Genomic DNA, 17,356 nt, shown 5'->3' with positions numbered 1-17,356 from the left:
GTGGTCTGACTGACAGCTTTTACTCTTAATAAGCTTAGAGGTAATAATCCAAGTCCTGTAGGTCACATGTACAATATGCATTTTAGTTTCTTTTTTTCCTGCTCTAGTTTTGCCAAAACAGCAGGCTCCCTGTACTATTATATAAGTGCAGTTGCTAACTACCTGGAACTGAAGCACTACTTTCTGATAATTGATTAATGCAGATGTCTTGGAAGTGTTTTTATGTTACAATAATTACAAGATTTAAGTCTGCTTATGTTTTGCCTTTTTTTGTTGGCTTTTTTCCCCCCTATTTCCTTTTATTGTGGAATATTTTTAAGTATGGATGGATCAAATATTAAGTTAATTAACATTGAGAATTTTTTCAATTCCATGAGTTAGGTTAACCTCACAGCCAAGAAGTAGAGAAGAAAATATTTTCATTAGAGAGACTCTGTATTTATTAATTTATTCCTGTATTTGTTTTAGATGGCAACATGATATGTTAATAAGTAAACCATTAGCAATGTCTTTGTTTTTTGTACACATGTTAACTTGTTTCTAGGGGAGCTTTAGAAACATTGACAGTACTTCTGCCTGTAACACTCCAGGAGTGTTCCTGATGTAGCTGGAATGTGGAGAATAACATATTTCAAAAGAATGTATAGAAACATATTATCTGAAAATTATATTTACTTTGTAACACTTATTTTTGTGAATAATAATTTGTGCAAGTCTAATAATGTATGTAGATGTTATAAATAAATGGGAAGCTGGATAATATGTGGCATACTTGCTGTTTGACTTGCCAATGCCATTTCAAGTTTCAGGCTTAGATTAGGAAGACTCTGTGCTATGAAATATTTCTGTATTTTTGGAGTCAGCTATATGATTGTGTCAGGTATATTTGAGTAGGTCTAATAACGTACTGATAACCTCAGGAATGGCAGCTCCTTAAGACTGTGGAGTGGCTGAACCTTAAGAAAATGAGTGCAGCTGTCTTCATATACAAATGGGGAGAGAGTGGAATTTTCCTAGAATCGGAGCAGAGAGAACAGGTTTTTGTCCTGGATCTGTAAACGTAAAGCTTTAAAGATTTGGGAGGGCTCAGAGAGCCTGGTGTAGATACACAGAGAATGGGCCTGGGAGAGAAACAGGGGAACATTGTTTTGTAGTAGTTGAAGCTTGGGCCCAGACAGAGATGGAGGAGGAAATTGGCTGCAGAGGAGAAAGTCCATAATTTCTGGGAGGGAGTGGAAGAGAACAGAGTACACTACTTAGATGTCTCTGGCCTCATTCCAGACAGTGGAAAGTACATGTGAGCATTTATCGCTTTGTCCTTTTGTGTGCTCTTATGTGACCTGAAGCAAAGAAAAAAATCTTTTGGGGCAACATTTAAAAAAAAACAAACCAAAACAAACAAAAAAAACACCCCCCAAAACCCAACTTTGTTTCTCTTCAACTATCCTCTATCTGCAAGGACAGGGAGCCAAATACACACAGGCTGGAACAGGAAGAGTAAATCTCCATAAAATACGGGGGAGCCTGAAAATGCAACCACAGGGGATGACTGAACCATTCTCAGTTTGCTGCTGTCAAAATGGGTGGTTTCTTGCTCCTTCCTCTCTGCTCTCCGCTTTGTGCTGCTGCCCCTTCAGTGCACCGATGCTGGTAGTCACCTGGCTTTTGGAGAGCTCATTCGTCTCCCTGACCCAGCCGAAAACATTGTGGAGGTTTTTTCTGGATGAGTTTTCTGCTGGTTTAGTGAGAGGAACTGGGTTATGAAAGAAGAGCCAGCAAAGTGCCAGGGCTGGTGCGAAGCAGGAGCATGTGGCTGGAAAAGTGGGATGCAGGTAGGAGATAAGTTAGGAGTCAAACACCATCTGATCGGCTGCAGCATCAGGTAGGAGTTGTTATCTTGTGCTTCTGCTCTGGATGAGGGAGATGAGGAGAAATGGGTGTTTCTGGGAGCCCTAATGCTTCTTGTGCCCTGCAGGAGCTCACAAGTTGCACCGCAGCATGGCTCCTCCAGATGGGCCTGGTTGCCTTCGCTGGTCCTTTCTTGCCCTACCTGCCGTGTATCAGCACTGGAGGGACCTTCCTCCAGATGGGTCTTGGGTACTTCAAACAGCTGCCAGCTAACAACCACGTCCCTTCGCAGGGAGCAGAGACCTGCTGCTCAGAGACCATGCAGTAGCCTGCTTGGATCAAAACGAGCTTTCCATCTTCTCCCCTCATCCAGCACTGTGGTATTTCAGGGATGCCCCAAGAAATTACCACCTTTGTGGAGCACTAGCCATCCTTTCTAAACCCAACTTGCATCAAATTTCCCTTGGTTTGGGCTGTTTGCTGTCTCACATTATGGTAGGGCTCTCTCTCCTAGGTAGTAAGATAAAACATGCTTTGGTTTTGGTGATGTTTAAGAAAGACACTTAATAGACTTATTTTTGTGACACAAATGTTAGCAGGGGTTTTCTTAAGGTGCAATACCATTGATTTTTGTTAGAAGTGTACAAAAGAATGTTACCACATTGCCTGGACGAGATTTGTGGCTTAGAAGTCATTGTGGCCAGACCTCCTCCTAACCTGAGTAAGAACTGTGCTTACTGCTGCACAGTTATGCTAAAAATAAATCCCCTCTTGCAAAAGTATGCATAATACTCTGTGTGTGTGTATGTGCACGCGCACGTGTTTGTTTTCATGTGCCATAAACCCTGAGATAGAATCTCCTGTTTTATAAGGGCTAATAATTTGTTCCCAGATTTAACAAGGTGCTTAATCGCATGGCTTTCTTTAACTTAATTTAATTACAAGTAGATCATATGCTTGAAGTCAGGCATGCACTTAAATACCTTCCTGAACTGAAGTGCATCCTTTCTGGTGTTACTGTATCACTGTTTAATGGACATGGAGGATTTATGGGCCTTATAGATGAGCATTTATGCACATGTTATCTGGTGACAGCTGGAGTCAGTAACACCAGATCAGGGCCAAACTCTCGGTTACAACTGGCTATAAGTTTCCATAAGACTTCTCCAATGCATCTTCATTTTCATTATATTTTTCATGTAATAGGAGAAGAATCCTGTAATTATGATTTGCAGCCTGTCCTACTTAGTTTTGCAGTCTTTTTTTGGATAAGTTTTATAACACAAGTTATGTTTAAAGAAATCAAACTGTGGGGCAGAATTGGAAAATTCCTTTTGATTGTGTTAAATTTGCAATAATTATTGCTGCTTTTTACAACTGCAGCACATTGCTTTGGGACATAAAGCTCTTACTGCCCAGTACTTGGTGAGAGGAAAAAAAATGGTGTATCAAGTTTTTTGCAATTAAAAATCTGGAAAAACTTGTTTAAGAAAATGTTAGCCTAAGAACACACATCTTTTGTCAGTATAATATGCAGCCCTGAACACAACTCTCTTTATCAACAGTACAGTGTTTCATATTTAATCAACATAAAACGAAGTGCTTCCCTCACATGAATGTAACACAGATCAAGTCTCAGCCAAAGCAAATAAAAGAATGAATGCTTTGTTAATCATCCATAACTAATTTGTGCATACACAGAAAAAATGAAATCTGTTTTTGACAAGAGCTTTTTCATAGAAGCAGCAAGGGAGAATTGAACATGTAATGTGTATTAGTAATAGTGAATAGCAATGGGGAGATCTGAGGTGTTTGCCTGGGACGACTTCTATTTTTTGATAGTAACAGCATTTAACAGAAACCTAAGATAAGAGAAAGGAGGATTTTTTTTAAGTTGTTTGCCAAAATATAAGATGACAAACCTGTGCTGATGCAGACATGGATGGGTTCTTGTATGCCTTGCCATATATTCATAAGTATTGCAGGAACTGCCACATATCTCCATGACAAACTCAGCTAATAGATAATACACAGCAAAGCAAATGTTAAATGTATTGCTTCTTTGCACAGGCAATATGATTGTGTTGCTCTAGTGACAGTGTGGTTATGGTTGATGGGGCAGCTTCATTACAAGCCCCTGTTTTCAGGCTATTGCAGCTTTAAAAAAAAAAAATCACCCATTGGACTGAAATTTTTTATGCTTGTCAGCCTTGAGGTGAATTTTGCTTTAAGTGCAAAGTTAGGAGAAATCCATATAGCTGTTTCCCTGATTGAAACCAATTTGGAGGAATGGAAGGACTTTTAAAAAGTTGAGGTTTATATTTATTGCAGAGCTGCATTTTGGAATGCTTTCCGTTTGTCCTTGCTGCTAAAATGTAGATTATGTTGTATATAAAATAAGTAACTACACCTTCACCATACACTATTCTTGCTTTTGTGTGTGCATAGGGTGTGACAGCTGAGATGTCTTACATGCACGAGCATGCCCCTATTCTAGCTTCACACAGATCTTAATTTTCAGCTACCTCCCTTTTACCCTGGTTATATACCTACCCTTTGCCCCCTGCTTCTTCCCACATATGTCAGATTCAACTTGCACGTCAGCAGTACGGCATTGGCTAGATCCATTGATTCAGTTTTTTTTTTTTTTTTTTTTTTCCTTCCTTTGCTCTGTAGATGGGAGTGCTGCATGCAGGAACCATCACTTGCAAACCACACTGCTCTTAGATAACAGCCTGGAGTAGATTTGCATATTAAAGTTGTCTCACCAAGTTTTTGTCCCTGATAGTGAGCTGTAGGTTTGGATAAAAGAAATAGTAATAAAGTGGCACGGGCAAGAGAACTGTATGATTGTATGAAGACACTTTCTTGAAGAGCCAGCTTTTCCAGCGTGAATTTTGTGATGGGTGTCACGGCCATGGAGCTGTAAGAGTTATGGTGGTCTTGCAACGTGTCCTCCAGGGTGGTAGCTGGGAAATACAGTGAGAGGGAAGGAGAGAGAGGGAGAAGCACCAGCAGGTCCAATAATTTCTCTGTAGTTTGGGGGACTTTTCCAACTGCGTTATACCCTCTTGGGATTATGTATTTTGGTGGTCTTGGCACATGCTTAAAGTGAAGTTGTGAGCAAGAGGGAAGAGAATTAAAAAAGCACAATCATTAATTTAATAATGGAGATACATTGGTGCTCCAATAATAACTGGGACGTTAACTTTGAATAACATCATGCTCGGGTTTTTTTTGAAGTGGCTTTTTAGCCTAAACCTAAGATATTACCAATATGATAAATAATTTGACCCAAGGGCTCTGGTTCTGACAAGGAGAACTGTCACTGTGTGAGCATCACTGCTCAGCACACAGCCATCAGACATTACAGACCATGCATCCATTCATTCTGTGCTTTTCACGTTAAGGTCCAACTTCCAGTACAGAAACAATAGAACATAAAAGTTATAAAATCTTATCTTGATGCCATTTCTGTGTCATAAGCCTTGCAAATTTTATGTCATTTAGTATTGTGCATTCACTCTATGGAAGTTATCCTCAGATAATAACAACTGATTGATGACACACTGGTATTTTATAAAACCCATTTAAACAGATTTTATCTATGCTATGTAATTAAATCTAGACAGTGTTATATGCCATCTTAAAATATAGTATTTTCTGGAAAGGTGAATGAAAGTATATAAGGTCGCTGGAGCAGTTCATCTTTTGACCTTGTTTCTTCTTTAATGAGTGTTACATCAAACTTGCTTCCTTGTTGGTGATTACAAAGGAGCTGAATAATGTGTTTACATTTGCGAGTCTGCTTAAATAATCTGGAGTTAATTCTGGGTCTGCATCATGTGTGTCTTCCTGCATGGCATTTGTTTCCTCAGAAGGCGGCTTGCAGGTAGGCACAACTGATGTATGGAGTCATAGACCTTTCAACAACTGTTCTTAATATTATATTGAACTCATGTTAAATATTCACTGCTTAGCTTGAGGTATTATTTCAAACCCACCTTTTTAACGTGAAAGATTCTGGGTCTTTGTCTTGAAGTGACACCAAGAGAGAATAAGCAAATTTAGAACGTAGAATGGAAAAAGAAAAGAAACTGCAAGCAACACAAGGGCTTTTCACATCTGAAACAAACAGTAAGTAGGTAACTAGTTTACCCGCTTTTTAAAGAGAACATTTATTTTTTCTGCTGAAGACTGTCTTCTGTTGGGGATCACTAATTGGACATCTCTCTTGTGTAACTATTTGAAGGTTCAGTAGCACCGTTCATGGGATACTTCTGTATAGAGCAGGTGAGCAATAGAGTGAATCATAAAAATGGAGACTTCCTGCCAGGCAAATTAGAGCTGAAGTGCCAGGCATTAGTAGGTGAGCTTAAATCTAGTTTTTATAACAGGTATTGCCTCTTATTTAAAAACAAAAGCAAAAACCAGAAAACAACCCATAAGTCCCTTTAGTTAATACACAGGAAAATGTGGAGTTATGAGTTGCTGAGCAGTAAATAAAGTAATGGATATCAAGTCAGCTCCACTCTCCTCCCCTGGAAGGAGGAGGTGTCACATAATAGGTGTTTCTTACTCCCGTTTCAGCTAAAAATTTAGGAACCAACTTTATCCTCTGCTGTTTCTCCCCTTCTAGCATTAGGTAAATTATCTGTATTTCTACTTTGTTTTGAAGATAACTCTACAGAAATACTATACAGTTATACAATGAACTCTTCAAAAGCAGAGAAAAAAATAAACCCAAACCAGGGGGAATACTGTTTGGAAGTGCCCAGCCAAAGCGGACTTGCAGGAGTTGCTCTGAGATGGACAGCACACTGTGAAGGATCCAGCTCAGCAGCACACAGCTCACAGAAAATGAAGGACTGTTATTTTCTGCCAAACTGCCAGCCCTGCATGCAGCCCCTTTCCCAACAGCCAGCCTCACCTGCTATGTGTCAGCAGTAGCTCAAGCCCAGACTTCTTTCAGTCTGCTCCTTTGAGAGCAAAGGTTTGAGGATTTAAACAGCCAGTTCATAATAATAAGTTTCTCTGCCAACTTCGGCCGAGCCCCTGTAAGCTTGTGTCCTGTGTCCATGGCAAAATTAAAATTCTGTATGGGAGTTACAGTAGGACTTACAGTCTTTGCTGTCTAAAAATCATTTCATCTCAATGGGTTTTGCTTGCTACTGATTTATGTAGTAATACACGCAGATTGGCACATAGCTGCACCATGTACCTTAGCAGGCCCAAGGGAGATAGTCATGTAACTGGCTGCTATAGCATTTGGGGCCAGGAAAAGACCAGACAGTTCCTACCATGCAATGATCCCAACAGGAGAGAGCAAACAGCTGCAAAAGGGAAGCAGAACACCAGGCAATGTTAGGGTGCTACTGAGCTCAGCACATTGGGATCTAGGTATTGCAGGAAAGGATGTGATTTTTGTCTCTGCTAAGTGATATGGGATAGCCAAGTATTCCAGGGCTCCCGAACAGTACAACACAAGCTGTATCTCTGCAAACACAGGCAAAAATTCATGTACTTTACAAAGCTACAGTAATGTTTGCACAGAGCATAAGGACAGACAGAGTTTAGCAGGTGACTGAAGACATCTAACACTAAATTTAAACCTGTCATCAATAGAAAAAAGAAGCTTGCACAGCATCTCTAGAGGATGTGATCTGAAAGAGCAAGGAGGAAAAAGGCTGCAACTACTAGAGCAAATGTTTCTGAACATCAGTTATCAATCTTATTGCATCCTTCTCTGGGACAGCGTTCAGGAAGTGTTCCTGTTTTACTAAACAGGAGAAAGCAATTAAGACTTTTTTAAATGGACACATAAAGCAGTTACCCACACCATATCTTTTGCAAGGTTCAGTAGTTCTCTGCTACTTATTAAAATTGTCCAGCTCACCTGTAAAATTTTTTCTATTGCCCTTAGTAAGCATCAAACCCACTTTAGAAGGGGATACCTGTCTCATACACATGGTCTACTAATAAATTGCTTGACTAAAATTTTGGTCATGCACATTTTTTGCCATCTGTCCAGTAGTTGTCTAAGAAGCTTAATAGTATTTTTGTTAGCAAAACAGGACCTCCAAATTTTCTTGGTGGTAGATTACATAGTGTAGATTAGTTACCTCAATTTATTAGGTATCATTTCACTTTCTGAACTTCCTATCTGATGTTAATCTCTGGAGATTTCCAGAGACTGTGAATGCGAAGGATTAATCTGTGAAGATGAATGGTCTGTTGTTACCCACAGCAGGTTACTTGAGCACACCCACAGGTATGATTTTTGGTCAGAAAGAATCATTCACTGCATACCTCAGTCTCTCAGGGTGCTAGTGAAATCTCGTGGGGCTGTCCTAAAAGCAGACCATAAGAAGACAGTAGCTGTAGTAGGATATTGGTTTTTTTTTTTGCTTACTGAAAGTATTGTCTCCACTGGTGCTGAGTAAGAAACAGTGTGTTATGCTTCCAATATAATGATTCATTAATCTGTATGTGCTATAAAAACCATCATGTTGGTGTTTTTGAAGTGGCTTTTTAGCCTAAACCTAAGATATTACCAATATGATAAATAATTTGACCCAGTCTGGCAAGGACAATGGTCACTTCGTGAGCATCACAAATAAATATAAAATAAAATCAAGTGTAGCTGTTTCAACACTTACATATTTTTGATTTATTTCCCAGTCTAGGGCTCAGGCTTTTCTGGTATGTGCAGAATTTTTTAAACATTAAATTCTCCATTCAAATGCATCCTAATTCTTAATAATGTTCTGGATACCTTGAACCATTATTTGCTTTTAAACAAGTTTTCAGCGCAGATCGTGCTGCCTGCATTCGGTCCTCAAAATCTCCCATCCGACTGTCTAAATTATTTTAACTGACATAGTTTCTAATTTACTCTCTTCAGTTGAGAGAGCTCCCTGTAGCTTGTCTATTTTAGCATTTAATTGCTGTATACTCTCACAAATTAAATTCTGTAGTGATCCATTTTGCTCTGCTGGTGAAGCAGTGATCTTTTCATCTAAGCAAGAGCTGGCGAGTCAGCTGGCGGGGCTGGCATCCAGTGTCGGGAGAGGGGGAACTTTCCGATTTCCTCTCCTGCGGTGTGTGGTGACTGTAGGGGTGGTGGGGTTTGTGCCAGAAGAGAGTTTTCCTTCAAAAGGTTCTCCATTTAATTCTGACGGAAAAGGAAAGTGAAATCCTCAAAACTTGTTCTTCTCAATGGGTTTTTACAGCTAGAAAAATTGGTTTGTCTAATTATTTTATATCCAAGTGTGCAGCAGAATGCTCCTTTTTAAAATCTGCATATCTTTGTGGGCTTTTTGGCATTTGCTTTTATAAAACGTGAAAAGGCAGCCTCTAAAAATATTATGCTGTACGTCTTCCTTTTCTGGGAGAAAGATAGTCAAAATTCATTGTTTCTTTTGACAAAATAACAATATCCAATTAGGAAACTTGTTGTCTTCCCCAGTTAGGTCTTTTTTGGATGATGTTTGTACAGTCCTTATGCATCACTTAATATATTTCTATTAGAGATGGAGAAGGACCATTTAGTATCTAAATAATTAAGTACAGTACTTTTTAATCTAGTTTCTGCTGGATGGAAATATTTTACTGTGTTTTCTCAATGCGTGTGTTTCAAAAGGAGAGAAGTTGAGTCTCGGGGATTAAAGACTGCAGTGCAGCAGGGGTTGAAGGTCTGTATAAGCAAGCTGAGTTCAGGTGTGGAGAAGTAAAATATATTCTGCTGTTTTCCATGGAGGGACACTTTCCCCAGCCAAATGACCCAGAGGAATGTACCCTGTGAACAAAACCTGGCCAATATTTTGATTCTGTGTAACTCTAGGAGTGTGAAGCCAGTTTAACAGAAAATACAAAGCTGTTTCTTATTTATTTGTATTTCTTGTATTAGCCTTGAAGAAGACTTACCAGGCAGTTGGCAATTACAGGACACAAGGTCATTAAAAATACATTTTTAAGGAAAGAAGGCTGCATGAAATTTGCATTATTGCATTATTTGCATCTCCTTTAAACTAAGAGTCTGAGTTCAAACGTTTCATATGGAGGTATTAATCTTTTGACTTGCTTCATTCGGAAGAGAGTTGGGCACTGTTTCATAGTGTGACTTGACTGTCTGTCATCTGTGATCATCATCTTCCAGGTAAAAATGGGCTGTTTGTTTTGCATATGTGGTACAGATTATCTGGTCTTAGTTCCTTTGTCAGAGCAATTTAGTCCTATTTGCTGTAAAAGGTCTGCTTTAGTAGGGAAAGATGGGGATGATTCCTAGAAAAGACTAGTGCATCGTAGTATTGCTTCACATTATTCTCCTTGTAGAAAGAGATTAGTCTATGTAGATCCTTTACGTTGGGCAGATCTTTATGTAAGGGTGGCACTTACTATATAGTAACTTTTAGAATGTCTGAACCACTCAGTCATGAGGAAGAGAATGATGCATGGTTGCAGTATGGAAAAGACAGACATCTGTGTGATAAGTGAGTCTGGTCCTGTAGCTGTGACAGTAAATCAAGCTTCATTGGTTTCATTTGAACTGACTGCTGTTTGGCCAGTGTTAATTTTCCCTTCTCTCCCCCAAAACTCATAATATGATGGTAGTTTGAGGGCTTGTGGAAGTAACTTAAAATGCTGTACAGGCATAGTGTTGGGGACTGCTCCTTGAAAACCCATCTATGGCTATTTGAATCCCTGTCTGCAATGTATGTCTGTGTATGTACTATAGGTCTTCTGGCTTTGACAGAGCTTAGTGCAAGGTGCTCCCATGCAGTGAGAGCTCATCCCAGCCTGGCTCTGCACTAGTTGCAGCTATGTGGCCTCTGATTAACTTGAAAACAAGCAGGATTTTGTCTCTCTTTGGAGTAGGTTCCACTTGACTTGCATGTTGCATTCAGATACCCATGCTAGCTCCTAAACCATGTGTCCTGATGCCACGTCAAAGGCCAGAAGCTGGTTTAGAAACAGCCACACCAGTAATGGCACCAGTAAATTGCACCTCTGCTGGTGTCTGAGATGACAATGCTTTTAAAGTCCGTACAAACACATACAGTGTACTTAGAAATTGGGAGCTACCTAAATTCATTACTACTAGTACTCTTATATACTAAAAAAGAATGCACCTTCTATTGAGATACATAGTATTACTTGCTCTACTTATTTCTTTGTTTGAATTCTGAAATCAAAGTACTCTAAGTTATTAGGATGTCTTCTGCTTTTCTATATTCATTTTTGTTTTGCTATCTTTGAGCTTTTTTGTTTTGTTTTGCTTGGGTGTGTTTTTTGGGGTGGGGTTTTTTGGTTTTGGTTTTGTTTTTTTTTAAGTCCAGATTTTTACTATTTTGCTAGATTTCCTAAAGTACCAGGATACACAAGTATCAACCAGCCCCTTGGTGTAGTGCAGAGCCAGGTACACACCACATCCTGCTGCTTCCCCGGTTGTGAATAGCTGATAAAAGCTTGGTGTAGTGCACGGATGGTTTTTTTTAACCCGAAACATGGTGTATATGGTGACTAAGGGAACTGGTAAGAGGAGTGAGTCAAGGGGGATGGAGCTGCTTGTGAGAGAAAGGCATAAAAGCATAGAATATAAGAGCAGAAATTCCCCAACACAGGAGAGTATTCTGGAGAAGTATTGCTGTATGTTTATGTGTGATTTTCACTCTTCTTTAAGTAACTTATAATGATCACTTTGTAAACAATATACTTTGTAAATAATATACAGGTTTCTCCGAGCCTTTGGTCAACCCAGCACAGCCATTATTCTGTTATGCAAGAAGATAGGCATCAGTAGTTCCTGCTAACATACCAACTAGGTTTTTTTTAATCATTTATTGGTGATTTCTAAAAGAATTCCTTTTTTTCCAGTATGCTGCTTCTCTTGCTAGAACTATACAGTAGCAAACATGAAACAACAAAAAAAGATTGTTAACCAGTATTCCACATATTACCTTATGAGCGAAAGAGTGCCCATTCTCAAACATGGTAGTATGTTTGAGCTGGAAGCTAACCTAGAGGTATTCGTATTTTACCAGCATTGTGGGTTATCTTCTATCTTTCTGTGGTGTTCAAAATAACATAGTTGATTTTATTTGCATAGTGCATTGCCTTTCTTAAGAAGTAAAGAGATTGCAAATTACTGGTTTTTTTTTTTACAGAATGAACTCCATCTTGATAGTTAAGTGTTGTGGAGTATTTTGTCACCTCTTTTTATTATCACATGGATTGTTTCCCTCTTGTGATGTCAAAATTGATTTTTCCATGTGCCCTTTCACAAAACATGATGTGGCAACTCTGGCAGTCACATGTATGTAAAATACCTGGAGGGATGATTGAGCCTTACGCATTTTAAACTTTGATTATATAGTTAAAATCAGAAAAGTTGAGCAATTAAAATATTTGCTTTGGGATTCCTGCTTTACCTTCCACAAAACTCCATGAGCTCATATGAGACACAAGTAACACCAGATCAGACTTTAACTATTAAATGGACATTATATATTTATATCTTACCAAAGTGCGCTTCTGTTTGAAATAACTCATTCTAGCCTGCTGCTGAAGCTGTTCCTGTATACCCTACTCATATATGTTTCTCTTGGAATATTTTGTCTTTGATGATTAAAAATTATTTGTTCTTTTGCACAAAAATTTCTCTGTGGTTCTGGGATAACTCAGATTGTATTATACAAAGCATGTACGATTTTTTTGAAGAAAAAGTTACAACCTTTGTAAGAAGTGGTTATGAGAATGTTCTGACATTTAAAACCATCTCTTAAAACATAATCCATTGTGAAATCAGTCATGGACCTAAGCACCTTGAGAATATCCTTCTCAGGGGCAAAAAAGAAGTTTCTTCCCCTCCACTTATATAGCTAAAATCATGAAAGGCCAAGCCTATAAAGCTTAAAAGGAGAAAACATTGCAACACTTCGAACACAATTTTCTGGGAGAGTAGGAGGATGTACTTAAACTCACATGTTAAGGAAAGTAAAACTTGAAAGATCAGAGACTATTTTTGTTTTTCTTATTTTTTAAATATGATAAATTTACAGTTTTGGATTTTTATAGGCAGTTGGAACCTGAAAAGTCAACTTCTGTCTTTGGCCCACAAAGATTACGAAATGAATTCCTTTCTCAGGAAGACTGAACTTGATTGACAAATATGTCTTATTCTTCACAGCACCTCAGGATATTTGGTGCTAAGAGAATCCTCCTGCACATGGCTGGCTTCTCCCCTTTGTACTGGCACACAGCTGCCTGCACTCTTGTCTCCCTCCTCCTCTACACTAGCTAACCCCAGCAGATTTCACAAGGAATTGCTGATGATGATCTTCACTGGGAGAACTTCACCTCTTCCTGATTCAGGTCTCTTACTGATCCAGATAATCTGAAACTGCAAATGGCAAGATGGTAGTTTATACAATAAATAGATATTAAGTGAAAATGTAATTCCACAGCATTCCAGAATTCTCCTGCCTTGAAGTCCATGTCCAGCTTTTGGATGCTTGCAATTTTAATGTTTTGTCCTTTCTCTTCACTTCAGATTCACCACTGGGTTGGCTTTGCTTGTTCGCTTTGACTTTTTTAGTAAAATTACTTTGATAAAGACAACATGCATCTCAGTTATGTTATCAGATGAGATGGTCTGTTTATAACAAGAGAGAGTAGCTCTGTCCCCAAATACACCTTCTGTTTCTCAGTCACTGAAGCATATTTGCGTTTGCTATGATACCTCATAGGGACCTTGTGGGAGGTCTGTGTGTTGCTTTAATACATAGGGTGTAACAGGTGAGCCAGCACCGAGAAGGCATTGGTAGCTACACAAGGAAATAATCTAGGTCTTTGTTAAATTGGGGATGTTTACAGCTGCTGGGAAGTGATTTTCATAGTCAAACTGCGAAGCATACATCAGAATACAGGCATGGTGTGGCTGATCAGAGGTTCATCTAGAAGGCTGCAAGCAAGTACCCATGTTAGTGATTTGTTCCCTATGTCTGTTTCTCACTGGGTCTAGATATACCTGATATTTTTTTGTGTGTTGTCATTGATGAAGGGGAGTGAGGACATGACAACAGACATGCATCTTTAAAAAGGGAACACACACTGCCCCCCCTAAACTTTTTTTTTTTAAAGGAAAACCTAATTGCATAATTCGGGAATAGTGAACAAATGAAGAGTCTTTCCACATATTCGAGTTATGTTGCTAACTATCCTTTCAGTAAGAGTAACTCTGATACCATAATACAGATTTTAAAAACAACAAGGGTATAATTGGTTTTTGTCTGCAAGCATAAGCTCATCCCAGCTGATTCAAAGAGTCAAGTCCAAAATGTGACAAATGTCTCCTAGTCATTATAGCCCATGGGTGCAATGTTCTCCTTTGGCCTGACTGCAGTTGAGGGCATATTCAAGTTAGATCGTAGAACCATCACATAGCCCAGGCTGGAAGGGACCTTTGTCCCTTCATTACTTTGTAATTTCTGATGCTCCTTTTCTGTTTGGCAGAAAAGCACATGCACCATAATTGGCAAGTACTTTTTATCATGCCAGTTGCATAAATATTTGCACACCCGGTTATATGTGCCAGATTTCTCTAAAGATACTTAAAAAAAGTAACTAGAAGAGGTTTAAGAAAACTTCCTTTCTATTCACCTTGACCACCATTTTCACACCATAATGTGAATAATGGAAATTTAGCTTTATGAAACAAGTTGCTGTTAAGATGCAAACTGCTTTCCTGACATTTATCTTGAGAACACACAGAAGAGAAGTGCCATGTCTCTCACGTTGCTTTCGGAAAAGGCGCCCTAGTAAATCTTGCATTTGGTATAATGAGTTGTAATGTTTAGTTATTCTAAAGGTACGGTACAATAACAGATTATTGTTGTTCATATCTGTGTCATAATTGAAACTCCCTGATCATACTTCCCATTTTACACATTGTCAGAACCTTGGACCTTAATCTCACTCTTTGATTGACAGTTGCAGCCAGGGAAAGAGCACTCTTATTGTTTGTGATAGTCGCATCTGTTCAACTTGATTCAGTTGAGAATATTTGCATATTCTTAAGTATTTCTTCTGAGAGGGCCTAAATCCTTCTCAAGTGTTTGATGCATTTTTGAAATTCATTCATAAGGTATCTACATGCACTAATAGTTCTGTATAATATTGCTGTGCATAATCTGACAGATAAGGCTAGTTTTTTAAACAGGGTATTCTTTGGGGATGACATATTACATTCTGACTTATTCTACTGGGCGGAAATGTTAAGTACTTTGCAAAAGGATGCTTGAATGTTTTGGTTGAATTAGTATTCTTTATTCAACACGTATTGTTAACTGCACTAAATGTCTGATTGCGAGAACATTTTTCAAAAGAGTTAATGGCAGGGCTTTTTTGTTTTATTTTTGTTACTGGAGTTTTATTACATATAATCATTCCTTTGCTGCTGATGCTGATATTAGATGGAACAAGAGAGTAGATTCTTAGATGCATTTTAGATTAATTTGTCTGAATTGTTAAACTGTGAGCAACATCTTTATCTTGAAATACAACTTAGGCTTTTATCTTTCTCTTTTCTTGCTTTCTATTTTTTTCCCTTGCAAAATTTTTATTGATATTTTTGGAAGCATTGTCAACCTTAATTTCAGAAACCTGTCACTCTTAATAGTACATGTATACAACACTAGTGAGAAGTACCATTGCTTTGAAAAATATTCAGGCATTATATTTGAGCATTGAACGCCGATAGCAGTTCAGCATATTAACTTGATGGCCTCATACCCTTACATAAACAAATATATGCATAATTGAAACCCGTGTCTTCCATAGGTTGGAAGTCCTAGTCCAGGACTGTCCAAGTTTGGACAAACTTGTCCAGATTGCTATCAGAAGGAATGGAGATATATTCCCGCTTGCTTAAATGGATGTGTGCTGTGGATGCTACTACAAGCTCAAGCCCTTAAAGACCTAGGATCTCATATGGAAGACCGCTAATCACAATGAATAAAATTTTTTTTCCATTGCACTAAGCAAGTATTCAAAGAGCCACTGTTAGTGGCTGACCTAGTTTAAGAAATGGGTTTCTGTCTCTAGAAAGGACCATAGCAATCCCTGCTGCCTGTGTACTTGAACAAAGAATGATGCAAATTTAATAAGTGTATGGTTCATCTTATGCACACGCAGGTTTTAGTGTAACAGCACCTTTTATGTTAGTTTTGTTTTTCCTTTGCTTTCAGGAATCTCCGTCTGGACGCAGAAAAGCACTTGCCACCAGCAGCATCAACATGAAGCAATATGCAAGCCCCATGCCTACACAGACAGATGTCAAGTTAAAATTCAAGCCTTTGTCTAAGAAAGTGGTATCTGCCACCCTACAGTTCTCTTTATCTTGTATTTTCCTGAGGGAAGGAAAAGCCACGTAAGTTGTTGGGTTTTTTTAAACCAGATAGCCTGCTTTGTGCTGCTTTTCAAAGAATTCTTTGGATAAAGAGCTCTTTCTATATAGAATGGCAGAATTTGAGAGTGTCCTTCAGCATACCTATCATTCCTGCCATACTTAGTTTCTTAGCTGAGTAAAAGTTGTTTCTTACTCTGATTTTAGTCTTGTGTTCTTCAGAGACAAACGGCTTGTCCTCTACCATTACAGACATTTTAAATAACAGCAGCTTAAAAATATCTACAGGTTTGAAATCAGCAGGAGTGTACGTTTGTGTGCATGTGTGTGTTCATCCAACAATACCCTTAGCAGACTGCAAGGGAACTGTGGGAAGGAGAACTTATTTCTATTTCACCTATTTATATTTCACAAAGAAGGACAAAGCCGGTTGTAAGGTGAGAGAGGGTGGAGTCAGAAGTAAGATGCTGGGTTGAACACAAGAACATTGTGTGAACAAACCAGCGGGGAAGATGAACGGCCTGGCTGAACAGGGAGGTTTTGCTGGGACTCAGGAAAAAAAGGAGAATTTACCACTTTTGGAAGAAAGGGCAGGCAACTCACGAAGAGTACAGGGATCTCGTTAGGTCATGCAGAGAGAAAATTAGAAAGGCAAAAGCCCAGCTAGAACTCAGTCTGGCCACTGTTGTAAGAGATAATAAAAAATGTTTTTACAAATACATTAGCAACAAAAAGAGAGCCAAGAAGAATCTCCATCCTTTATTGGATGGGGGTGGGGTGGGGGGGGGGGGGGAACATTGCCACCAAGGATAAGAAAAAGGCTGAGGTGCTTAATGCTTTCTTTGCCTCAGTCTTTAATAGTCAGACCAGTTATCCCCATGGTATTCAGCCCCCCTGAGCTGGAAGACAGGGACAGAGAGCAGAATAAACCCCCCATAATCCAGGAGGAAGCAAGTTAACAACCTGCTATGCCACCTGGACATTCACAAGTCTATGGGGCCGGATGGGATCCACCCGAGAGTACTGAGGGAGCTGGGGGATGAGCTTGCCAAGCCACTCTCCATCATTTATTAGCAGTCCTGGTTAACAGGGGAGGTCCCAGAT

General features: G+C 39.0%; 1 protein-coding gene across 8 annotated transcripts in view; it reads left to right on the top strand.

The window, feature by feature from the left end:
• The window catches only part of EHBP1 (EH domain binding protein 1), a 233,093-nt gene that overhangs the window by 73,282 nt on the left and 142,455 nt on the right, over window positions 1–17,356 (top strand). For all 8 annotated transcript variants that reach the window (XM_075706824.1, XM_075706821.1, XM_075706820.1 and 5 more), the window contains exon 5: window positions 16,095–16,276. In XM_075706824.1, coding sequence (XP_075562939.1) covers window positions 16,095–16,276 — 182 coding nt within the window. The remainder of the gene's footprint in view (window positions 1–16,094; window positions 16,277–17,356) is intronic.

Source organism: Pelecanus crispus, chromosome 3, assembly GCF_030463565.1.
Source record: "Pelecanus crispus isolate bPelCri1 chromosome 3, bPelCri1.pri, whole genome shotgun sequence".
NCBI classification, from domain to species: Eukaryota; Metazoa; Chordata; class Aves; order Pelecaniformes; family Pelecanidae; genus Pelecanus; species Pelecanus crispus.
Note: the sequence above shows the minus strand (reverse complement) of the source record. Positions and strands in the feature narration are given on the sequence as shown.